This window comes from Myripristis murdjan, chromosome 22 (assembly GCF_902150065.1).
Source record: "Myripristis murdjan chromosome 22, fMyrMur1.1, whole genome shotgun sequence".
Taxonomy (NCBI): Eukaryota; Metazoa; Chordata; class Actinopteri; order Holocentriformes; family Holocentridae; genus Myripristis; species Myripristis murdjan.
This window is the reverse complement of record NC_044001.1, coordinates 12,726,525-12,752,516: the sequence shown is the minus strand read 5'-3', so window position 1 is coordinate 12,752,516 and position 25,992 is coordinate 12,726,525. Positions and strand designations below refer to the sequence as shown.

General features: G+C 42.4%; 1 protein-coding gene across 1 annotated transcript in view; it reads left to right on the top strand.

Annotated features, from left to right (window-relative positions):
* dph6 (diphthamine biosynthesis 6) overlaps positions 1-25,784 on the top strand; it is a 63,158-nt gene extending 37,374 nt beyond the window's left edge. The window contains exons 13-15 of the mRNA XM_030045008.1: positions 13,108-13,353; positions 18,814-19,213; positions 23,445-25,784. Coding sequence (XP_029900868.1) covers positions 13,108-13,353; positions 18,814-19,213; positions 23,445-23,563 — 765 coding nt within the window. The 3' untranslated portion in view covers positions 23,564-25,784. The remainder of the gene's footprint in view (positions 1-13,107; positions 13,354-18,813; positions 19,214-23,444) is intronic.
* Positions 25,785-25,992: the final 208 nt, after the last annotated feature.

Genomic DNA, 25,992 nt, shown 5'->3' with positions numbered 1-25,992 from the left:
GCAGTAAGATCAAAATTCTTGCAACCAATTGTTTTCTTGTTTTGCTATGTTGATTTTTACCAGAGATCCAATGCAAATTTTGCTAGTCTCAATTTGCATAATTTAATGAAGCTATCAGAAATGCCACAGTTACGTTACATCAATCAATTCACTGAAAATGAATGAATAATTAATTAATTAATTAATTAATTAAATGAATAATGCACTTGGACATCCAGCATTTCTATCACAAAACTTCAAAACACATTCTCTCATCGTAATGGCAGCCAAGTAATGGTGTGCTCTTAAAAGAAATAAAGTTATTACTGCATTTTCTCTCTGTTGTTGCATAGAATGAGCTTTTAAACCCACTCTGTTGCATTAACATAATAGCAGGAAAGAGGAGCATGGGCCTATTTTTTAGTCAGTGATGGTCCACGTTTTTATACAGAAATCCATTTGTACTCATAACAGACGATTAAGCTTGTGGGATGCCAGACGGAAGAAATTGACCCATCATTTACCAAAGTCATAGTTAACAACAGGAGTCCCAAATTGCTGGATTTTTTTTCCTTCATCTATTTGAATTAATGCTGCTTGTTCCGTCACATTCCCTTTGGAGCGGCGTTTTCATAGGCAAACACACCAGCCAAGCCATGTCTGAATAGAAACACTATCGGTTGAATGATTGTTAAACATCTCTTCTTTCCTGTTAAGGTAAGTGGCTCACCCCTGGGATATTTGCTGGGAAATTATACTCACTGATCAGATTCTGTGGGGTGTGTTTGGGGAGCTGACAGTGCTAGCCTCAGGTTGCTGGTGAACGCTAACCCCTTGCCTCATTCTCCTAATTGTGAGTGACAGTCAATATTGTGGAAGACTGTCTTGCTCAAGCCTGCGATAGGATTTGCATTGGATTGTGAAAATTGTCAAAGTAGACTCTGAGACTTCTGGAGGAAAGTGGATCTGGCGCTGCCAGGTGGTATCAATGGGAGTGGTGGATCGTGGCGGATTGGGGAATTTGAATAATCTTCTTACAGGAGGCCAAATGCCTTTAAAACAATGAGCAAAGTTTTGTCTGCCCCCCTTGATGAAGAGTTCAGAGGTCAGGTTGAGCTGTAGTGTGGTTGGACCTCCAAAGTTGGGCCAGAGAAAAGACACGGAACAGGCCTGAAATAAAAATATGAGCGGGGGTTTTCTTCTGCCTGTTTGAAGCACCAGGCCGACTCTTATTTTAGCGAACAAAGTATTTAAACAGGTTTAAGTACTTCTGCACATGTATTTTCTGAAAAACAAAACAAAACATATGGAGGTAAACTTTTTCTAATACGATCTTTGGGGAACTAAAATGAAACACCGTGAGTTTGTGAAAATAAAAGAGCTGCCACTAGGTCTCTCTGCGGTGAATAATCAAGGAAGTGGCAGCTAAATATGAGCTAATGCAGTGAATGAGAAAGCAAAATTTTCCCATGATGAATAGCAGAAATTAAGTTAAGTGCTTTTGTTTTATGGTTTGTTATTTTCACCCAGAATGTTTCACCACTGTAAAACAGCCTACATGCACAATTCAGCACCCCTCCCGTCCCCACCCTGCTCACACACACACATATATCCTCCATCAACCCTCACACAGCCTTCCAAAACTTCCTGCGCCTACATCTAGAGACTGCATCTACCTCAATTACCGCAGAAGAGTAATTAGCCAAAAAGCACTGTGCGCACACGTCTCTGCGTGGGGAGGTATTCACGCGGTACGAACAGATTAATTAGGACATTTAACTTCATTTCTAATACAACAAAATTAATCCCATAAAATATGAGGGATCTCGGAGGAGGTGCCTGTCAGCGTCTGACGCCTCTCCCCCCGTTCGCCATAATCTATTAAAACCTTGCTTTTATCTCACCTCGCCCCTGTCATACTTTATGGATTTTTTCATAAACACGGCCCATACTTCATAAATGTCTCAATTTTCTAGTCTATTAACATTACTTCAAAAGCGCTTGATAAAAGAGGAGGGCATGCGTGAAATAATGCACCAATAATACGAAACGCTGGAGGCTAGAACAGTAGGGGCGGCTCTCTAGCGTGCACACTCAGACAATGCAAGGGATGTTATCAACTCTAATAAAAGAACAAATGATCACTTCCAACCAAGGAGGAGGGGAGATGAGGCAGCGAGGAAGGGGTGGGTTCGGAGGGGGGGGGGCTGGACAGTTGTCGAGTAATTGAGTTGATGAAAAATGAGGTCTTGAAGGCTGAATGGTTTGATCAGTCGAGAGATTGAAGGTGTTCTACAGCGTGTCTGGTTGCTCGCTCCTGGATGCGGCGGAGGATGTTAACATAGATTTGTGTTTTTTAACGCTTTGCTCGTTTCACTAAAGGCACATGAGGAACAGGCTGGCTTGCTTGTTTCCTTTGCTGAATGCCTGAATCATATGCAATGAGTAGAAGCTTTTGTTCGGAGGGATTCAGAAAGGCTCTGACTGACAGTCGGGCTTCACCTCAGAGCCTTTCCCCAGTGAGCACTGATTCAGTTCCTGTCTTTGTACATCACCTGTGTCTGTCTCTGTAGGCTTTACTCATCCTACCCAAACACTCGGGTCAACTGTCTTCACTTGAACTGGACACACACGATACTCGCTGATCAAACCCAGAAAGACCTTACCAGAATGGCATGTTGGCTGTATGCCCTGAGGCCAGGTCTTACACACACACACACACACACACACACACACACACACACACACCTGTGCACTCTTTGTGACTAGGCCCCGGCTGCATGACAAGGTAAACAGGCTCAGTCATTAAACTGAATCACAGGTGACTCGGTGCGTCTCTCACACATGACTGACAGGACAAGTACAACACATTCAAATCAGATTCAGTGACATGCAAATGCACAAACATGCGCGCACAAGCAAAACAGGCTCTTGAGCACGCACTCTCGTATCGTAACAAAGTGCACATAAACCAAACAGACAAACCTCTTGCTGACACACAGACATGCACACGTGTGCAGGCTTACGCATTCACACACGCATGCATACTCACGAGCACACAGCGGGGTGTTGGTAGACTAAAATAGGAATATGACCCATCTCCCCCCTTCAGACCCCAAGACATATATCAGCATTGACACATGGTCACAGCTCTGGCCTGGGACAGTGGTGGAAGCAGTGATCTGTGGTTGGGCACTTGTGCCTATATGTTTACACGTATATGTGTGGATATGAGACGTTGAATATAAACCACCCCCCATCTGATGAGGGGACAGTTCTATGGGAGGAGGTAGACAACATTGGGGGGTAATTATATTCCTCCTACCCCCATCCTCTTCCACCCCAACCCCTTCACCCCACCCAACACCCCGCTGTGACCGTGTGTAGGCTGACCTGCCATGGCAGTAGTCATTTTCAGGAGTCAGAGCTTTTTGTTCGCTACATTATCCTCTGCCGCTACGCCACGTGGGTGCAGGCTGGTATCAGCTTGTACCGGGCGAGGACAGGGGAAGGACTGGATCTGTCAGAGTGCATCGGCTCTCAGACGGCCGTGTACGCCAGCGCCTGCGCCTCTGCCCCAGCCCCTGCCACACTCCCCCTCATTAATGGGCCCGGCCCTGACAACTGATCCTAATTGCCTCTGAACAGCTCTTCATGTATTATTGGTGCCTGACTGCCTTGGTTCATGTCAACAAGCCACGGGAAGGAGGGACAGGATAGCCATTGTCGCCATCCCGCTTCCCCTTTCACACATATACACACTTGGACCCTGTGACGTGGACTGTAGTTGCACATATAGCCATTCATATGAATATATACAAACCCATGTGTATACACACACAAACAAACACAAAACACACATAGGTAGATGTGTGCCAGTGCAGTGAACCTTGACCACCTGAGCAGCCTCAGGAGAGTGAAGATGAGGTCTCTGGTATCTCAAAGTGTAATGAATGCACAGTCTGCAGAAGGGTTTGATTGATCTTTTTTTTTTTTTTTTTTTTTTAAGACATTTACTACTAGTAAATCTGTACTAGGGTGAATCTCTTTAATGAGATGTTTGAATGAGCAAAATTAACAGAGAATATTGCAAATGCAAAATAAACAGATAAGAGAGATACTGTCAAACAATATTAAAAATGTGGGAAAAAAAAAAAAAAAAAAAAAACAGCGCTTGATAGATAACTGCTAAGACATTGACACAATCAAATCTCCTCATGTGTAGACTGCCCTTTTCCTCAAGGGTCTGGTGATCATCCTAAAAGTGCCTTTCGGAAAATTAGTTTGCCAGCACACAGAACAGTATGTAAGTCTTGAATTGGCTGTATGGATGAAATTTATTTCATAACATTCAATGTAAATGTAGATGAATGTAATCAGCTAAGATATGTGAATGGAATTTTATCTGAGAAATGATATGCCTTCTGTGTGTGTGTGCGCGTGAGTGTGTGTGTATGTGTGCACACGCTTGTTTACTTCTCACTTTATCACTGCTGATGAGCAGTGGAAGGGGGTTGGGATGAATGGACCGGAGACATCAAGAAGGCATCTGAAAAGCGTCATGTAAAGATTCCACCACCATAGATAATCTGCCAAGATACTTGCCCTATTACAACTGCAATCACAAACGCTCTCAATCAAAACACATCAATTATTTGTGGTCCTGTGTGTGAATTATCACCCCATATCCAAGTATTTACTTCCCATTTTCCCTTCCTGTTTGAATGTAGAAGAGGAGAAGTGGTGTGGCTTGGCTTTTTATTTGTGGAATGAAATAACTGAATACCAAATGCATAGATGAAAAGCATAGCGGCGTGTCCTGTCCACTCCTATCACTGTCTGGGAGAGGAGAGACGTATGACCATCCCATTACTATGGTAACTAGCCACTATATTCAGAGCTGCCCGGGTGTGTTTCTTCCCCCTGCAGTGACGAGAGGGCATAGCTGACAGGGCCTGCACACACACACACACACTCTCACACACACACACACACAGACAGATAAGGAGGGTCTGGAAAATGCTCCTTGTGAAATATACACATTGGTGGCGAATACAGACAGAAACACAATATAGAGTGGCCGGTGCCCACACATAGTGGTGTGGTGACACAGAAACTGAAAAGGAAACAACATTACGGGAGAAATGTGACCCTCCTGCCTTGGAAATGTTTCACTCCTACCCAAAGTTTACAGTACACACAGGAACACTGGCAGATTATTTCCTTGTAGCCGTACGAGATTTTAATTAAACAAGACTGGGGCAGGTACTCAATACAGGAGACTGGCCACAGATGTTTATGCTTCCAAATTTAGTATAGGCACAACAATCAGCCACACGGCATTGCATCAGAAGTGTCTGGCATTTTATTAATCAGCTGTTTTGTTTGCACACTGTGAATGTATTAACAGAAGGAAGAGAACGAATGGCTGTGCTACAAACAAAAGCAGGGTTCATTAACACCAATTGTCACTGATGTTGACTGAGAGGTTGCTAGAGACGGCTTGTTACTGCAGGAGATGCACCTACTTACTGTACAGCACGGCACGGCTCTGTGGTTTGTGCGTTGTAGGGAAGAGATATTGTTGATGTTTTCTGTGATTATTGCCTTGCTCTGTAATTTTATAATTCCATAAGTCTCACATATGAAAAGTGGCAGTCAGTGCCCGTGGTTAGAAATTATTATTACATCCTTATGCAACAGTGGGCTTGCATTGCCGTTTTGTCTTCATTTATTAAGAATATGTTTTCTTTTTCTTTTTTTTTTTTCTTTTTAAGCAATGAAACAGATGGCTCAAGGAGGAGTTAGCATTTATGTCCCATTTACTTTTAGACTCTTACTTTGTCATGAATTTCACATGGAGTGATTCTTCGAAGTAGTAACTTTTAACCTCGGTCATTCATTTTTCAGCTGCCATTGTCATCAAAGCACACTATATTGAGGTAAAAAGTGCTGGGGATGAATAATATACAGCTTCCTGTTTTTTCTTTGGAAAAAGGAGCATGTTCACTTTTAATATAGATTTATAATTAATATTATGGATTTATTATGTAAAGGCATGTCAGACCCTGTGGGTCTGTCTAATGTGATAAAGTTTAGACATTCAGAGTGAGAGTTCATTCAGCATGTATAGTAATAATATAGAGTACACGCTATTTTCCATACATCAGAATTTATTGAATTGAATTTGATGCACTGACAAAAATCTTAATATTTGCCGTATTTTGCAGAAAGGATTCAGTACATTTTCAGCACATTGTATTTTATCAGATTTACTGTAGTGACATTATTTTCTCTGCCCTACATTTGCAGTAAGATGTTATTTTTTAAATAATTCATCTATCAAATATATGTTGGATGGAAAACATTCATTTGCCAAGTTTCTTTCTCTCTTTATTTTTTTGAAATGTTTATTATCACATTTATTATCATGTTTTAACTATAAGATATTTCTGCAATATTTATTGCTAAAAATCAATATAGAGCAAAACCAATATAAATATTGCAAGTTAAATCCCCAAACAATTTGTAATATCCATTTTCTTTCATCCATATTCCTCCATTTCAACGCTGAAATTTCTGTCTTATACATGAGAACATTTTCACTTTGTCAGAAAAATATCCGAGGAGACTACGATGCTGTCTAAGCCGCCTGCCCGTGGTTTGAGCGGACTTGGTATGTCGAGCACTGGTGATACTCCAGCGGGCTTTTTCATGCAGTCATACTGCCATCTAATGAGAGGAAATGGGACTGTCTCTATTTTCACACTTTCATTCTGTCTTTCTTTTGCTGTTGGTCTTCTGTTTATTTTTTTCATCTGTAATACTGTGAGCTACAATTTGTCCAGTGTCCAGTGCAGGCAGTAGTTGCTAATCGGTAGTCTTGTTGTCTGTGTGTATGTGTGTGGAGGTGTGAGTGTGTTTGTTTTAACTCAGGATTTTAGATGGGGGTGCAGAGGGACTTTTCTCTCTGGACCAGCAGCTTGATGTGGCTGGGACTCAGGCCCGCCAGCCCAGACAGGATGGGCATCCCAGACTGTGGCTCAAACATGGGCACATGCACGCACACATACACATATATACACACCCACATGCATATATTTACCATCACTCACAGCCACTCTTCAAAGGTTGTGCCTCAGTTTTTTTTTCCTCTTTCCACTGAAAGAAGTTAAGACCTCTGACACAATTGTGCTCTGCCCAGGTTGAGTTAGTGCTTCTGTTACCAGCCAGGCTAAGAAATGTAGATGGGAAAAAATGGGAATAAAATTGAAAAGACAGAAGAGACGAGGTGGTCACAGCTGGAAAGGGAGAAAGAACGGGGGTTGAGGGTTGCAGTTTCAGCATCATTCAGTCAGACAACATGCCCCTCAGCTGAAACAGCGAGACCCTCCCCGATTCTCTCGAATTAGGGAGATTAGCAGGAAAGCGCATAATGCAGGATGATGGAATTTGTCATAATTTGCATTGTCCTGGAAAGATTTGGTTTGATAGAGCGATGCATGGAGGGGCTTGTCATGTCCCACGGGCAGGTCATAGAGGAAGCTTGGCAGAAATGATTTTTGCGATATGTGCATCAGTCGTAAAAGCCTCACAACCAATTTGTCAAAAAATGTGAGGTTGGGACAGTTGAAGGCAGCAGAGCATTTTGCCCTCACACAATGAAAACCCATGCCCCTCCATCACTCCTCATCCACAGACTATGTCTTAACTCTGTGACTCTGGTGTTGTGCGGTAGTCCACATCAACATGCACCTTTATTACATCAGATTTGTTAGATTGTATTTGATTTTTTCTAACCTTTTTCCATTACCGCAATATTATAGCAACAGCAAATTGAGAATATGAGACAATAGTAATAATTTTAGTGATGCCAGTTTTATTTTGTAATAAAAATCCATTGTTTATATTCACTTGAAAATTATAGTAGAGCATTTTATATATCTTTGTATGTGTTTATTAATTTATTCATTCACATTGGCATTTGGATTTGTCTCCCTGATCCAGCAGACAGCCTCCCCTGACCTTGGTAATAGCAGTGAGCAGGGGCTCCAGACCAATAATCAGCATAAAGTTGACCAGAGCTGACATGACAGTGTTACTCTTCCACACGGTTCACCATCTATGGAGTGGGCATGTCGAGGGCAGACAGACAGAATAGAAAACACAGTGCAATACACAAGCACAGAGAAAGTGGGGGGTTGGGGCCAAGCCAGTGTCCCAGGCTTAGATTGACCACACATTGTCTCAACAATGGGTCCTCATAATTTTGTAATTTTGTGTATTCTTCTAAATTTGTCAGGGTAATAACAATGTGTTTTGAACATATGCTTATGGTTTGCTTTCTGCATCAACATGCAATTTTAGACCTGAGAGAATGCATTCAGAAGTGCCCTATACTTGCCTTTCTTTGTGCACTTCATACGGCTATTTATGTCGCCGTTTAAGTAACACTGATTTTGTGTGACAGTTGAGCATACAGGGGTTAGGCTCAAACTGGAGCACAAACAGGAAGAAAAAATAAAAAATAGTGGAAAAAAACAAGAGGAAGGAATGAAAAAGGCGAACATCCCCCCTCACACACACACACACACGCACACACGCACACACACCTCCCATGAAGCCTTAAATGAGAAGCCTAACATGGGGAGAGATTCTGTTGAAGGGAGAAAGGTTGTGGTTCTCCTGAACGGTTTGTATTTGTAGAAATGAGGTGTCAGAAGAGGCAGGATTTCCTCAGGGCGCAGCACAACATGAGCCCATCTCTTATCATTTCCCACACCCAGACGTGATCTGCTTTGAATGCACTAATGCTGAAAGAGCCCCACAGACTTGAAGCCAGTTCAAGATGAAATCACAGCACACAGACCTGACAAACTGCCATCCACCACGTAAGGATTAAACAGTCGTTGGATATTAAATCCCCCCCAAAAAACGCAGAAATAATATATGCACTTAAATACATTCAACAAAACTTCAACCCCAGTTTTTTCATCCCCACATTTTGAACCGTTTGCCAACCTTTAAATATTCAAGAAGAGACGGGGGAAAAATACTCAGGGCAGAAATTTGAAATTTTGTCACATGAAATAACCATGTTCCATAAGGATTTAAACGTGAACCTAAAAGTATTCCATTTAAGATAGTAAATTTAACTTGCACTGTATCATCAAATGAAGTTTTACATATCATATGGAAAGTCTTGCCCTTGTACTTCTTCACTCTACATAAACACATTTGACGTTTTGCTTGCGGTCAGATCCTTAACAATACTCAAAAAGAATGAAAGGGCTTATTAGGAATATTAATTGCATTATGCTTTGTGTAGTCACATATTGTTTGGTTCTTGTGGTGTTATACTGTGCTGCCATTCCCCCTTTAGCTTGGTTACATGTATCCTTCCATAAGGGGAGAGTTACACCATATTAATCTAACCCATTTTACACATTTTGTATTATCATTTCCCTGGTTAAATTATGCATGAGGTCTCAATGGGGAGAAATGTGACCATTAGCATATCTGATAGGAGTGGTTTTCCACCTCTCTGTCCTTGGAACCAGGCAGAAAATCCTGACTGTTCGTCAATACCAGGTCATTTTACCAGGCCAGCCCGGCTCATCCATACCATTCCTGCGCTCTGCTAATGACACTCAGAGATGTCCTCAGCAAGACGGGGGCCCACAGGGCTCCAACACCAATGTGAATATAGCCCAGCGCTGTCTGGTCATGCCTTGAAGCTCTTTGACAAAAACAGCAATTAGAAACGCCTTTAGACACACCAGCCTGATACAAGACACCGTTAAGGCTTGAGAGTGGACACAGCCAGGCACTTCCTGAGTGCATTTACATATATGTTACTGTCTGCAGCTCACAGAGAGGGAGAGGAACAATGTGTTTAGAGCCGGGTGACCTCTTGACGTGTCATTGGGTTTATAAAAAATGATGGTATTTTAGCCATGAAATAAAGGTTGCTAAAACATGAAGGGAAAAAAAAAACTTTAATTAATTCTGGGATCATCTCACTCTAATAGGAACTTTGTTTGGTTTAGAGGGATTGTTGCAAAAATAAAGCTCTAGAGGAAGTCAAATAGTCTACTTATGGTTTAGATCTCTGACCAAGGATATAATAAAAAAGTGCATTTTTACCCCATCAGAAAGCTTCTTGATATAAACTTGAATATCTCATAACCTTTTAAACCTTCTTCACCATGTAAGCAAATCTAAATTCTCATTCAAGTAGATGGAAGTGAAGTAAACCGCCATGAACATTTCGCAGCATTGATTCACCATGAATACTTGAATACAGTGTGTGCTCTTTTCTCTGTGGGCCATTTAGACTGTTAAAGCTAGCATTTGAAAAATACATACCTTGTTATAGAAAGTTTAATGTCATATGCAATTGTTTGACCCTTATGAATATTAAAGGATCCCATCTCTGCCCTATTAAAAATGCATGTGGCATTGTGGTTGTTGATCACGTTTAGAACGCCCATGCAAATTGGACTGTCTTCCCTGTCAAGGCCTAAGATGAATAATGTAGTTGTGTTGTATATTCAGGGACACACCATTGACAGTCAATTAACAAGTTTGATTGGTGTGTGAACTCATTCTTTTGAACTGTTAATTTTATGTAAATAGTATTCCCTCTCCCTTCTCCGTTGTCTCCCCCCATGCTCGCAGGTTCACCACAGAAAGATGTGCCCCCACCACCACGAGCCCCCTGGTTCCCTATCCCACCTCCCACTAAGAGTAACCAGAGCGGGATCCTTAATAATTGATCATCACACACCTGCTTGGTAGAAGCTAGGGGAGTCTGTCTTTAACAGTCAAGGGGCCCCATGCTTGCCCCCTTTTGATATTCAAATCAACAAATGGTAGCCCTCTTTTATGAATTCAAAATGGAGGGAGCTCTTTTCATGGGGACGGGCTTGTTAAAAGATTCTGGCCGCCCGTCCAACCTGATGGAGCCCTTCTCTGTTGGAGCAGATATGATGGCATTTGATGGCTCATAAATGGAATGCCAATGACAATTTGTTGTTGATGTGATGTGCAAGAATCTGGCTTTATATGTTAGGCGGACATAGTAACGCAAGTGCTCCCGCTTATTGTGCTCGCAGGTAAATGATCCAGTGATTGATCCAGCTGTTTGAAAGCAGGGAGGCCCATATCTACTCCTTCCTTCCCCTTCCGTCCCTTTTGCCCCTCTTCCTCATCCCCTCTCCATCTCCGTCTCCTGCGCTATCCCAGTAATTTGGAGCAGCAGAGGCAGCAGCTGAAGATTCATCAAAGTTGACAAGTGAACCCAGGAGCTGAGGATCATGGCTAACCCATCTGATTATGGAAATGGCTGTGACCGTGTCCGCCCTCTAGCTAAATAGTTGTGCACCTAGCATCTTGCACTGCTGGTATCCCGTAAAAAGACAGATTTAATACATTTCAGAGAGGGGAAAAAATATTAATCTATTTCTTTCTTTTAACAACATGTGGCAGTGCAAACCTTAATTTACATAATATGTGGTTAAGACAGATATCTTGACTGGGTACAAAGTGAGGAAGGGGGTGTATTTGAAGTGAGTAGGAGGGGGGAGTTTGGTTTAGGGGACGCTAAATCTTCAGTAATACCTCTTGTCCACTTTAACCCTTCTAATCTGACTGTGAAACACAATACCCGTGGCTGTGCCTTTGCTAATCAGCTAAGGACCTTGTCTCTAGCTGTGTATCAATTGATTCAGGCCTCCTTGATCCTCCCTGTGGGTCTGCGTGCACCCACACTCCAGGGTCCCCGCACAGGACACCAATTAACAGCATGTCATCAGCAGTTGTTTGCATTGACCAGGAGCTAGTGTCCAGCGCTAAAGCCAGCCAACCTCAAACACTGGCAGGTTACGGGGTCCCTAAAGACCTGACCTCTTAATGCTCACCATTCATCCCCACTCATCTCTCTGCATTAAACAGATTGATTTTTTTTTTCAAGTTCCATTGTTTTTTTAGGAAGTTCACTTCAAACAGAGGCATTTTAAACAAAGAATGTGGCTAATTATCAAATGACTAATTGTGCTAATGAATATCAGATATACCAGTGCCGTCAAGGTACATTTACACATTTACACATCTGACTATTCAGAAAATAACTCACTTAGTTTGGAACTGTGAAATGAGTATTATTGGTGTTAAAATAACTGCAAAATGGGAAAGATGGATGGAACCTGTTAATTGATGCACAACTACTCAAACGTGCTGGTAATTAATATGAATTTGATTATAGCGTCTAACTGATGAATATATTGTACTTTTTTAACAGAACTTGCTTTGAAGTTTGATGAGTTGTTTCGTACAGCAGCACTACACTGATGGTTAAATGAAAAATCTGTGTTTGTCATGTCCTCATTTATTTCGCTGAGATTAATACACACCTCTGTGAAACTTCTGTATTTAAAAATGTGCATATTAGAGTTTCATGGTGTGTTAAAATGAATAAATCATCCATTCTTGATATTGAGGGGTGTAGGGGCGGCGTGGCTCAGGAGGTAGAATAGTAACTGTCTAGTAATCTTCTGCATCAACAGTAGTTATGTTGATGCTTGATATGACCTTTGAGGTCATTTTTAGCACTTTTCACCACTTACTTTTGCTGCACTTTGGCATTGCAGGACAGATTTGTCCATTGGTAGGAAGATTTCTATTTATCTATTTAAAAGTCCTGCACACACATTACCAATGCATGCATTTCGGATTTTATCTTTGTGGAAATTGTATGTGTGTTGACCAGGATAATGCACATGTGCCAACAAGTTAAAACTGGACAAAACAGCCAGGACAATCCTGCTAAATAAAGGGATGAGGTCTGGAGCACATTGTTAAGAAAAGTATTTGATAGGTGCTACAATCAACATTTTGATACAGGCACCTAAGCTCTGATGGAGAGCCCTGTTAGCAAAATGTTAGCACCTACAAAATCATTGTATTAACTATGAGCTCCAGACCTCATCCCTTTATATGAATAAGCTTAAGCATTTTACTCTATACTAGTATGGCAACAATAACACTAACCTTGACTGTTCTCTTTGACTAGACCACAATCAGCAGAGATCTTTATCCTGTGTCCTCCATGTCTTTTTTTTTCTCTAGGTCGATGAGTCAGTGTTCTGTGCTGGCCAAATTGCTTTGGTCCCCTGCACCATGCAGTTGCTGAAGGCAGGTACCAGGACACAGGCCCACATGTCCTTCAGCCATGTGAAGAAGGTTCTGGAAGCTGTGATCAGCGGCCTGACTCTGGGTCACGTTGTCCAGGCCCACTGCTACGCCACAAGACACCAAGACATCCCCATCATCAGATCAGTGTGGGAGAGCATGCTGAGAGCTGCCCAAGAGAAGGTCAGCAATTGTGGAGTTGTGATTTCTGCCTTTGAACTCTATCCAGCTAGTAAAGGAGTTGTGTCTGACTGTTTCATTATAGAAGCATAGACACTATTGATCATGCAAAATCACAACCAAATAGGTTGAACACATTTAATGCATCAAAAGACAATGGATTCTTTGTATCACTGAGTGAGTAAAATGAGAGAAACATGATATGCAGTACAATCTTGTCAAAAAGGTCTTTCAGAGTTTTATTTTATGGTTCTGAAATAAGTGAAAGTTCCTAGCCCCTCTCTCCTCCCCCTGAGACCCAGGCCGCTGCAACTGATATTTACCAGTGAGTGCACTCATGAAAAGTTGATGATGTGGGAAACGCTGGTGTCTTTGATAATATGGAGCTTGGCACAGAAGCAGATGTCTTCCTCAGAGCCTCCCTAATCCTTTGCCCCCACACACCATTTTAGAGTTGCGTTCAAGTCTCAGAGCAGCTTATCCCCCCTCTCCACCCCTCTTTGCTGCCACCTCCCTCCATCCTCTGCTCCATCCCATCTCCCCAGCTACAACCCCTGCTCCATACGGCTAATAGGGGCACCAGGCTTCACTGCCAGCCCTGCTCCTCCTGCAGTAATCTGTTTAGCCAGGGGAATAAGGGCTGAGGGAGAGAGGAAGGAGCCCACCTCCAACATGTGGCTGTGTTTTGTGGTAGAAGGTATTAAACACGAGAGAGAGAGGTTTGGAAGTATAGAATATCAGCTTTATATCAGTGCTGCCAGTCTGGGTGTATATCAGAGGCTTTGTTCCAAGATGTTAAATATCCATTTTATGGTAAATAAATTACACAATACTTCGTGGCTCCATATTCAAAAAGGTGGTACAGTCTATTCAATAATACAGGGGCTTAATGTAGCTGAATTTTGCTTTGATGCAAGAAATCATATTGTCAAAGGTGGTGTTAAAATTTGTAAATGATGGGTGGCTTATTTTGGAATGACACTCTTCATACTGTAACTCCCAGTTCAGGACATCTCAGTTGAGAGCTGGTGTTTATTTGTTAACTTATTTCTTGCCCCACTGTGTATAATTCTCAGCAGAATAAAAAACACTGGAAATGTTGACAGCGTAATTACAAATTACCATGCAGATTGGCTCAGTCAGATCACCAAGCAAAGTGAGGGCAAAGACTTGAGAGGCGGCTTGATGAGGTTTGTGTCAGAGGTGACTGCAAATGGTCAGCATCAGCCATCTGTTGCACTTCCATGAGAGATGTCAGCCCAACACAGAATATTCATTGAGTGGACCCAGGAATGCCACCAGGAGCTGATGAACTTTCTTTTCTGCTGGCTCTTAGATGAAGTCCCACTGATTGACAGCTCTGGTGGGTGTGTCATCTGTAAACAGGCGAGCTCATCCCTCTAGAGCAGACCAGGCTTAGGTGGTGGGTTACTAACCTGACCTCCTGCTCTCTCTTTGCCCGCGAGGCTGATCTTTTTGGTGTGACTTCCATGCCTGTCTTTTCCCCATCCCTCTTAACTTTTCCCCTCTCTCTCACTCCAAGTGCAGATGCAGAAAGGGGCAGCGGAGTAAAGATGGGGGAGAGAGGGGCTGCGGTGGGGGCTTCTGTTTCATCCCAAGCCCAGTGAAACGCTCTCTCCCCAGGGTAGGGATTACACAAAGCACTGGTGCTCATTTGAAGTGACTGTAATGAGAATATTTAACTGAGGTCAAACACTGATAACACAGCTCCCACAGAGAAAGGGAATAACTGGGGCTCCACCAACTGCTATTTGAAAATATGAAGCAGATTCCAAGGGATGTTGCTGCACTTGGAGACAACTTTCTGAGCTGGTGCCTTGCAGCATTAGCTAGTGCAGTTCAGAGTGAGGAAAAAAGAAAAAAGAAAAGAAAAAAAACTATACGACTCCTGCATATTTTATGTTCCAGACTGGTGAAAGCATACATTTTCAGCTCCTTATACATCACAAAATCATCGGTTTCTGAGATTAGCAAAATCAAAAACCAAATATGCGCATGAATTTGGAATTTAAAGGTGAATTTGTTTTCATAGGTAGGTTTATATAAATGCAGAAGATTGATTTGTCACTGCTTTCCACATTTCTTCTTTATGTGTGAAGATTCCTAAGGTACCTACCCATTTGTCATTAATGGCAACTTGTCTCACTATTACAAGTAGAGGACATGTTGTCTGTTTATATCGAGACAGATAAAAAATGACTTTCAAAATTCTTTTAAAACTCTTGTGCAAAACTGCTCACACCTCTTAATGTTATACAAATGAAAATGTTTTTTTCTTCAAATTACTCTGAAAATGCCTTTTTTCCAACCAGGATGATATCAGGTCAACTCACTGAGATTTTAAGAATGTCAGATGGTCTCCAAATAGAAAACATGACCACATCAACGAGTGTTTCAGTGTCCAGCTGTTGAGGTTTCAAAGAAATATTAATTATCACTGCTAACACATTTATATATAAAAATACATAACAGGCACTTTTCAGATATGAGGCTAGTGAAGTGTATATCTCAACAACACCAGTGCCCATTGTGTCTGTGAAGCCACAGGGCCGTGTTGTTGTACATTGATAATTTCTCTAATCAGGTGGATGAGGAAGCTTGCAGGGTTAATTGGGAGCACACTGGAGTCACTACAAGTGTGAAACCATATTTATAGTACATCGAACCGCAAAGTTGGTCTGTGTGTGTGTGCAGAGGGTTTGACGAATAAGCAGTTGGTCATGTGATAAGTCGATAATTATTGTTAGAGACACTTGTCTTTGTTTACCAGTGATCTTCTTGTTACTGAGCAGGCTTTAATATTTTATAGTTATGATTTTGCCATCTGCCATAAGGCTGTCATTAAATAAATAAATAATCTGGCTAAAAATATTTTTTCACATAGGTTATATGTTATGAGAGTATTATATATATATATATATATATATATATATATATATATATTAGAAAAAACTTTAAACTCAAGTAATTCAGTTCTGGAAGGGTTTTGTGTCTCTCCTGTATCGCATTCATGACCTATAACCTCTCTTGACCCATTCCGTGTGAAGGAGTGTGCAAAAGGCATAGTATTGTGTGCTTCATTTACACAAATAGTCTGGACTAGCTATGGATAAGAAAGAGAGAGACTGCAGGGAAGGGGCTGAATGGGAAGGGATATTATATCGGACTGGCGGCACTCAGCGCTGAGCCATAGAACCACATGCTGAAGGCGTCCCGCTGGGCAGGAAATGTAGGGGAACTGGCTAAGCGGCACAGTCCCATCAGCTCCCTGCTGCTCCCCGCCTTTACACCACTTCCTTATTACCGTGTTTACCGTTCTGCTTTCACACTTCTCGGCCTACCAACCCGCCGCACGCTCCAGGCGTATGGACGCAAGTCAGAGGGGGAGTGGGGGGAAAGGAGGGAGAAAGAAAACAAACATAAAGAGAAGCAGGTTACACCCCATCAGTGTAGAGAGCTGAGCACAGCAGATCCACACTTCAAGGGTTTACCTGCTGCCTACGGGTGGAGAGAGCGCTGGGTGAATGGCTACATAACCTGGAACTGAAGTGGGATGAAATAATGAGATGGATTGTATTAAGTAACTGCTGTAGAGTGGGACAGACCCCGCTACACACACACACACACACACACACACACACACCTACACACACTTACAGCCATCTTCTAACCTTGCAGCTTGCCACACCAGCACTCAGCTCCACCATATATCAGAATTTGTCACCTCTTTATTTTATTGGATTAATTTAATAAATTATATCTGGTCAGCTTTGAGATTGCTCACACTCCTGATTCCTGGCAGAGAAGCACAAAGTAATGGAGCTGTGACCACAGTCAAGTCTGAAACATACACACATGCATACATGCACAGATGCGCACACAGAAACACATGCACACATTCAGACAACTTTAGCATGTTTACTTTCAGACTGAACCAATTGCCCCCAAATGTAACATTTTGCTAGATACATGAGTCAAAAACAAACTGATGTAACCACCTTGGACAGGTCTGAAGAAAAGTCAGCAACTGTGCAGCAACAAAGTCCTGCCAGAGGCTGGGAGAAGGAAGCACAGTGCTGAAGTCCCCTGATCTCCTTGTGGATGATCGGTTGGGTATAGTGCCTCAGCACCCAAGGCCTGCAGGGTGGCCTTTAAGCCTGGCTGAGCAACACCCCCATCCTGTCACTTTGCTCCCCAGTTCCCACAATCTGCTCCCTGGGCAATCACTATTGACAAGTGTAGGAGCAGTTCCCTCCAGGAGTATACCTAGCCCGTGCTAGAAGTGCTAATCTAACATTTATCAAAGCATAAGACATGTATGTGTGCTGTCACTCTGTCCGACATGCTAACAGGTCCGTGCTGACATGACTATTGTTCTCTGCTCTTGTGGTTGTTATTGTTGATCACTGCGAGCGAGGCTCATTGCAAAAATCAGTGGAGTAAAGAAATCTTAACACCCCGTGATACCCTCAACCCCAGCTTTTTTCAATGTTTTTCACTCTCCAAGGCAAGAGGTTAGCTGTTGATACACAATTAGGCGTTTGCTAAAGTTTAATCTGAAGGTAAGTGCTGCTTCGGTGAATCTGGTGGATTGGGTCATGACGAGTTCGCATGTTGAAGGGACAAAGAGGCCGCCGTCTGCTCTTGTCAATGATTTCTCTTTTTTGTGAGTGAATTTCAAAATAAAGTGTATGTAACCTGTTATTATTCTGCACTTACGAAGTGGGGTGTAAGTGGATGAAAATTGATCCAGCAAATTGAAAAGGGGGTTAAGTGTTTTTGCCCTATCGACTCCAACTGAAATGACGGTTGTATAAAACACTCATTTCTCTCCCATTAGCAGATGAAGCCACAGCCAAGTATTATTAGAGGGCCACATTGTAGTGCTGCTGCAAGACATTTTGTTACTGATAATGGCCCACAGTCCAGAGGAGAAAAAAAAAAAAAACAGAAGAGATTTTTGACTTGGTAGATAAAATCGAGGGAGTTTTCCACTAGATGTGTGTGGTGAAATGGTGTGAAACTGCCACAACATGTCAAGAATGATCTTCTTAGAAAGGTGAAAAGCCATCTTTGGAAGGAGCTGTCATGTCAGTAGATGCAGCTCAAAGTGAATGCATTTGTGCATTTTGTTTATGGTGGCTTTATGCCCTATGGATTCTTGTTGAATTGTTTGCACCCTATTATTACCAAGGGTCACCTTGCAATTTCACATTAATTGATATTCTGTCAATCTTTCAAGTGAAAAGCCTGTCTTGGTGGAGTGGGATACAATTTCTATGATGCATTTTACAATGTTTTATGTTGATGGAATAGTCTTTCTGGTCATAAAGCTCAGCAGGTATCTCAGCAGGAGAGCTGTACATTTGATTGTAGTGTGTGGAACAACACATATGCAATTTTCCAACCGGTTTATTTGAATACCATTTGTCTGTATTGCAGGACTTGTTTTGGGAGCCTGAGATCAAGCAAGGCCCATTATTGGTGGCTGTGGTACCTGCTTTGCCCAGGGGTGCAACTGTTGAGCTTCATGTCACTGCTGTCCAGGATGACCCCAGAGAAAGGACCTCCTGTCACATGACTGCAAAAGTGGCATGTGGATCTATAGAGTGCCACACTACAGTGTCATCAGACAGTTGTAGTGCTTCACTCTCCCTTTCCCTTTTGATGGGTCTTGCTGTGCCCAGCGCTGACCCAGAAGTCTTTGGTGTGGAAGGTATACTCAAAGCAGTCGGTGCTACTTTCAAGAACGCCATGGATAAGATGGCTGCTGGGCTGTCGCCGCTGTGCGCCAGGGTTTTCTACAAGTACAACCACTCACTGGCTCTGCAGATTGTTACAGGTATGCCACTGCATCTCAGTTAAAACACTGCCGACATGCTTTAAATTAATTTAGTTTCATGAAGATAATTTAACCCATATGATCCATCTTATGTTCTGCTGAATGCTTTACCATGATTTTACGGGTTAACCTCTGCATCTCTGCATATTAGAAACAGACCTTTCTCTGAAAAGAAAGAAAGTAAGTTTTGAGGTGACTTTAGCAAAGTAAACTCCATGAAGTAGTCTAGGAAGCAGTCTCTCCCGAGGATCTCCACATCTTCCTGTGTTTAATTATTGTGAGTCATTTGTTGTTTCTGCATTGTGTACAGTAACCCAAGCAGCTGGCACAGTCTTTTGTCATCATTATACTTTTATATGTCACCTTCTTCCTCTCCCAGGATTCTAGGTTCTCATGAAGGCAAATGTGGAATGGTATTTGTTTAATTCAGAGAGATGTTCTGTCTCTAAGGGAAAAGGGCGAGCAGCACATCTATCACGCACGCTCAGTTGTCAAGTCTTCGCTGAAGCAATCAATTAACATTTTTGAATCTGCGCCAAACCAACCATCATACTGTCATTTTTAGCTTTGACATAACTTGTCTTTATGAGGGGACATGAAATTATGGTCACCAGTGATGAATAGGAATAAGGATGGTCTATTTAGAATATGTGTGTTTGTATGCATGAAGTACAAATAGTGCTCTTTGTTCTGTCACCTAATTATATAACCATTATTCAATCTCGTCTCTGACTGATGCTAGGAATATCTCAGGGTAGAACAGAATTGCTAAGTTCACAGAAAGCAGGTATGCAATTAAAAATAGTTTTGAGTTGTTTTATTACAGATTGCTTTGTGGCTTAGTGGGATACACATGTATGTTGCACTTAGAGAGCTGAAGTCCAGCCCATGATATACGGTGCATGTCATTTCTTTCTTCCTGTCATTATCCAACAAAGTAGCAACTGGCAGAGATCATTAAAACATTTGTTAAATGTTTTTTTTTTAATAAATAGAAATGTATTAATTAATGGTAATATGTGTAGAATTGCCCTCACCCAGTAAATACAAAGATATATGTTATTGTGTAGTTAAATACTGAATTCAAATTGTATAAATTTGTTAGGTAACAAACAAATATATAACTAATGACACAATCCCTTAGCTGCCTTATGAGTTTTGTCTTTGTTTTTTTTTATTTTTTTTTTTTTTATAGGAACTAGAAACTGTGTTACTGGGTCACTGGGAACTATGACAAAATAAAAAATCGGCCTAGATCTATACCCTTGAAATGTACATTTCTTTTATTATGAACTGTACAGACTGTTTCCCCAAAGCCACCTATTGACTCATCATTGAACTAGAATCTGTTTCCTTCCCCTGCACGCACAACCAAGCCCTGGGACCTCACCCAGGGGCCTTTTCATGGGTCACAGCTCATGCTCATTGGGTGATGAATCCCAAAAGTCAAAGGAGGAAAAGTAACACCTCTGGCGAAAGCCGTCACAGCCACACAACTGCTACTGTCAGAGAGCAGACAGAAAACAACACTGGAGCAAAATGTGACTGCACACCCCCCCTTCAGTTACACGCGTTCGGATTTACAGCTGATAGACGTGACATATGCTTCAAATGAAACCTTTAAACATCTTGTCTCAACTCGTTATTTACGAAAGAAAGGTTCTATGAAAGATAGCCCTATAAACCCCACCTTTTCTTGAAGAACCAAAATGTGTTCATCTAATATTGCAAAAGCAAGATTATAGTGAGGTCAAGAAATTCATTATTAATGTATATCAAGATATAAAACAATATGGGTACAAATGCTTGTAGAGTAGCCACATAAGGTAGCCGAATGTCACAGGTTTTCAGGGTATGCATGTTGATTGTATTGCAATGTTAAAATTTGGGAGATTTGCCTGGCCTGTGACACTAAGTTATGCAGTTGGTTCTCTTTGTTTCCTAATGCGCTTAAAAAGCTATTAACACAACCTTTCAGACTTTCGACCAAGACAGACCAGCCCAGCCTCTCTTGGTTGGACGTCTGTACTTTTTCTGTGGCACTGTGGGAGCTCCAGTGCACACACCCAGCCTCTCAGCCACATTGTTCTTTGTCCTTGGCCTAAATGAACAATTTTCATGAGCCAACACTTGCTAATTACTACCTCGTTTACCGGTTAATTTGAACCAGTTTGGGAGTCAGTGTAGCACAACTAAAAACCACTGGCTCTGGGCCTTGGCCACTGCTTAAAAGCCCCATAAGCCCAGCAGGCATCAGGCATTTCACACAAGAAGCCCCTTTTCTCTCCTTTTCACTGCACCCTCCACTAACACCCCTCCTTCTATTCACTTAGGCTTACAATATTTATATATTAATCAGTTCAAACAAAAATGGTCGTCGATGTTTAGCATAAAAGGGTGTTACTGGCATTAGTAATGGTTTGGTTTTGGAAACACAGAGATTTAACAGCAGCCTTTTCAGCTCTCTGTGTGTTCGCTATGAAGCAGAATAATGGCTGGTACTCTTGGGTAGATGGTTTAGTTCCATCCCATTGCTAATGTGATTGCTTTTAGAATCTGTCTAATAGCCTCTGTCCACTGGGTTTCTCAATGAGGCTCCCCATGTAGCCCAAAGGGGGGGCCGAGAGACCAGGGGAAGGGGATTGTGTGTGTTATGGGAAGTGTTCATTGGATTGTGTGTGATTCATAGGAGTGTGTGTGATGGGAGCATTCATAGCGACTGAAACAAAACAGTCTACTTCTTCACTCTTTCGCTCTCAGACACCCACAAACATGCAATAACGTGGTCACCTTCACCCCCTCCTGTCTCTCGTGCATTCACAGCTGTATGTGTGCGTGGACAGACTCTGATAGAGATAATCAAGCATACATATCGTGATTATTTCCTATCTGTTAGCACAAAGATGAAAATGTCCCAACATTAAACAGAACTCGTGTGCAAGGTGTGATGAAGGGTGTGTTTCTTCTCCTAATATACCCATCCCCGTCTGTGATCTCCCTGGCTCGTTCAGTTGTCAGCTAGGCATCTCCAGAGGTCCCTGCTTCCCAGAGTGCACCACATGCTCTGATAACACACATATTTAGGCTTTTAATACCCCCAAAAAAGGCCCAGTGTTCAGTGGGGGCATTTTAAGCTGTAGTGCATATTAGCTAATGAGGCTGTGTGGGCTCTTTGTATGGATGTTTGGCATGCTGTGTCTGCCTCTAATGAAAGAGGATGAGGCTTATTAAATGGTGCTTAACAGCTCTTGTAACCTTTCTGTCCTGATTTCTCTCTCTGCAAGTTCACATAGATGTCAGATCATAGTGGTACTGGGGTACTAGTGGCTATTATCATCAAAATGAACAGTAGTTTGTGTTTGTCCACTGAGACTTAATATATCTGGGCAGAGATTAGATTTTGACCTCCATTATTTTAGGCAGATGACACAGCATAGTTTCCCAGATATGTAACTCTATCATGACCATGTCCCAGTGACCACACCCAAGTCACATTGAACATACTGTTAAAACAGAGCAAACAAGCCAGGACAGCCAACCATGTGACAGGAACACTTGTGACCAATTAGAGTGTGCGGAGCAGGAGAGGAAAGGGGCAACATCCCAGCGGGCCTCTGGCTAAATAGACAGGCTGTCATCAAGACCGGGCTCTGAGACACTCAATGAATTCTCACATGTCCACTGTCTGTCTGCAGACCACACACACACACACACACGGACGCACGCACGCACACACGCACACACACAAAAACACTAACAACATCTCTTAGCTCCAGTAAAGCTGGGCAGCAGTCCCAACACAGCTTCCGAACATCCCAACACAACAGGGGGAGAGGATCCATTCCACTCGATCTCCCCAACAAGCCTCTCAATTGTCCAAAAGGGCACAGCAGGGCTGCCCCCTACCTCCTTACTCTTTCTGAGTGTGAGTGTGTGTGTGTGTGTTGTGTTTGTGAAAGTTAGGGAGGGGTAGCTTAGAGTTCATTTGTTGCTAACCATATGTCTGCACTGTGGGGAGTTGAATGGGGGGGCTACAATCTGCCAAGGATTTAAGAATGTCAATAATTTGTAAATAGGCCTGTGTTCTCTGGTCGAAGGGTTAAGTGCATCCTCCGTCCTGGGACGACCATCAGGGGGTCTAATGCCCAACTCTATGATACAGACAGCTTTTTGAAGATCTAATGAAACTAATACCAGCCCTTCTTTCTCCCTCCCCACTCTGTCCGTCCAGGACTCGAGGAATGTTTGAGAACTTCTCTAGGACAATCCAGTCCGTCAGTGGCCCTGGTTCCAGTCCTGGACTTGCCTGACTCCCAGATACTCCACCTGTCCTGCTGGCTCAGTTTGTAGTGAAACAGCCAGAATCAACAACCGGACCCTAGTCATCCACAGCGCTGAAAGTCAATGGGGCATTTCTCAAGGAGCGGGTCCTGACAGCCAAACAACCAGTGACTTACAGCAGAACATCAGTGAATGTGGAAAAGAAAATGCACAACTGTTCGTTAATGTTGACTGTTCAGCACTGTTGATAGCTGAAATGCATAGCTGTGTGTGTCTCCAAACAGAATTGATGATGTGTGTGTCCCACTTTGTACCCTGACACTCAGGGCAGTAATCCACTTTGTCCTCTACCAGAGACGTATGCTGTAGCAGCTGTTATTCTGGGCCTTGCTGTATAACCTAAAGCTGCATACCAGAGAATGGGAGACTACAGGATTTTACAAAAGGAGACACCAGCAGTGCCTCACTCCATGAGGCGATAAAAAGTGCATCCCTTGAAATCCTCCTGTTTCTGAAGGAATTTCTCTTTACACACTAGCTAACACCCCTCATAAAGGCCTAGCACCACCTCTTGACACCATCTGCTCAGATGTAAACCTATAGATTTACTTTGTGACTGGTTTGTGGCACTGTGTTATGTGTGTGGATGAGGTGACTGTGTTTGTCCCTCTCATGCTCCATGGGATCGGAGGTGTGTTATTATTGTGTAATAGGCAATCAGGACCAAGCACCTGAAAAGATTAAGCCTCTTTATGTTCCCTATCGATTCTAAGGCAGCCTGGTTAATAGGAGAGGTACGCGACCACATACAGCTGCAGGCTAGACGTGTGTGCGTGCGCGCGTTTTGTTTGATTGTTTCAGTGGACACAGTGTGATGGTGTGGGAAGAAAATAGCACTATTAACCATTGCTCCTGGAACATTTCTTTTCTCAAAGATCATGAACCATATTGATGATCTCAATTGGAATGCATCTTCACTCCGGCTATTCTCTTCATTGTGCTTGTGATGGCAGGAGCGGGGCGGGCTATTGATCTGCACCCACCGAGATGTTTTCATTGTTGTTATCAAAAATTGAACAATAGAAGCAACCAATAGAGCCTGAAGATTTTTACTGAGGGTTGAAAAACACAAACAAGCAATTATATATGAGGGTGAGCAAGCCAATGCACCATAAATGTGTGTTACTGTTCACCTATTCGGTTTAAAGGACCCCAATAGTGGGGGATTGTGACACCTTGCCTGCCATCCCAAATAAGTGTCACATGACACATTTGGTTATATTTCAAAATACACAAATGGGCAGTAATTTCCCACAGGAGAATGCTAATCTCCCCTTAGTCAACTTTCCTGGTCACTCACAGCTGTGAAAGCTTCTAAAAGGATATTGCTTTAAAGAGGCAGTGCTCACCAAACCTTTCACTGTTGAATAAAGGTTGAGAAATATGACTGAAAATGTTGTAATTTCATTCAGACCAATGCAGCCTGAAAAACAACATACATCAGCTTAAGGAAATTGTATATCACCACTATATTCTGGATTTGTTATTAAAACTCATCATGTGGTATATGTTTTGACATGTTTTCCTGTTTATTGTGCTAAATGTGCTTTTTGCCAATCGGATACAAGGAATTCATGTGAAACCCAACATAAAAAATAGAGTCAGCATTTCAGTAAATACAGAGCTCAGCCACTAAAATTCAGAGCACGGCAACCACTTGTCGATCACAGTGAACACCACGTTCTGTCCTTCAGCAGACATGTTTTTCATACAGTCACAAGCAAAGCCACAAGTATATCATCACACCCTCACCATAGCCAATGTGAAAGCCTATGGCAGACACATTTCTTTGTGCTCTTACCACAGTGTTTCTTCACAAAATGAATAAAGACAGGGTGACATTTAGTTTTCTCGTGTTTTGTCAAATGTACATTTTCTACCAAGTTGACCTGCAACCACTGTGCACACAAACTAGCTGTTGTGGCTAACAATGTCCTTTGTGTGCAGTGTACCACCCCGCGGCCCTTGTCATTGTGGCCTGGCACATGGACTTTAACTGTGTGGTACCTCCTCTAGGCTACAATGCTGATGTGTGCAACTCCCTTCCCTCCAGCAGTGGTCTACAGTAGGGGAACCCATTTCAGGAAAGGGCTCACAGCTCGAGACACCTCTTGACATTGTGGTCTGTTTGCCTCAGTGACTGTGGTTATGTTTGTTTTCGTATTTTGAATCCTTTTTCTCATAATGCCTTCATGTCTTTCCTGTTGTCTTATTAAAACCTGTCATCATGGTCTCGGCACTGACTTAATGGAACTTGCAGTGTCTGTGGATTGGTGGATATCACGTTATTGAGTGGTGTCTGCTGCCCTCTTGTGGCCAATACCTACATTGTCCTCATTAATGGCCCAGTTTAAACCCAGAGACACTCTGACACTATAGGTAATTAACATATTCTTAGCCAGGCCATGTGGCAGAATTTACAAATTAAAGCAAGAGAT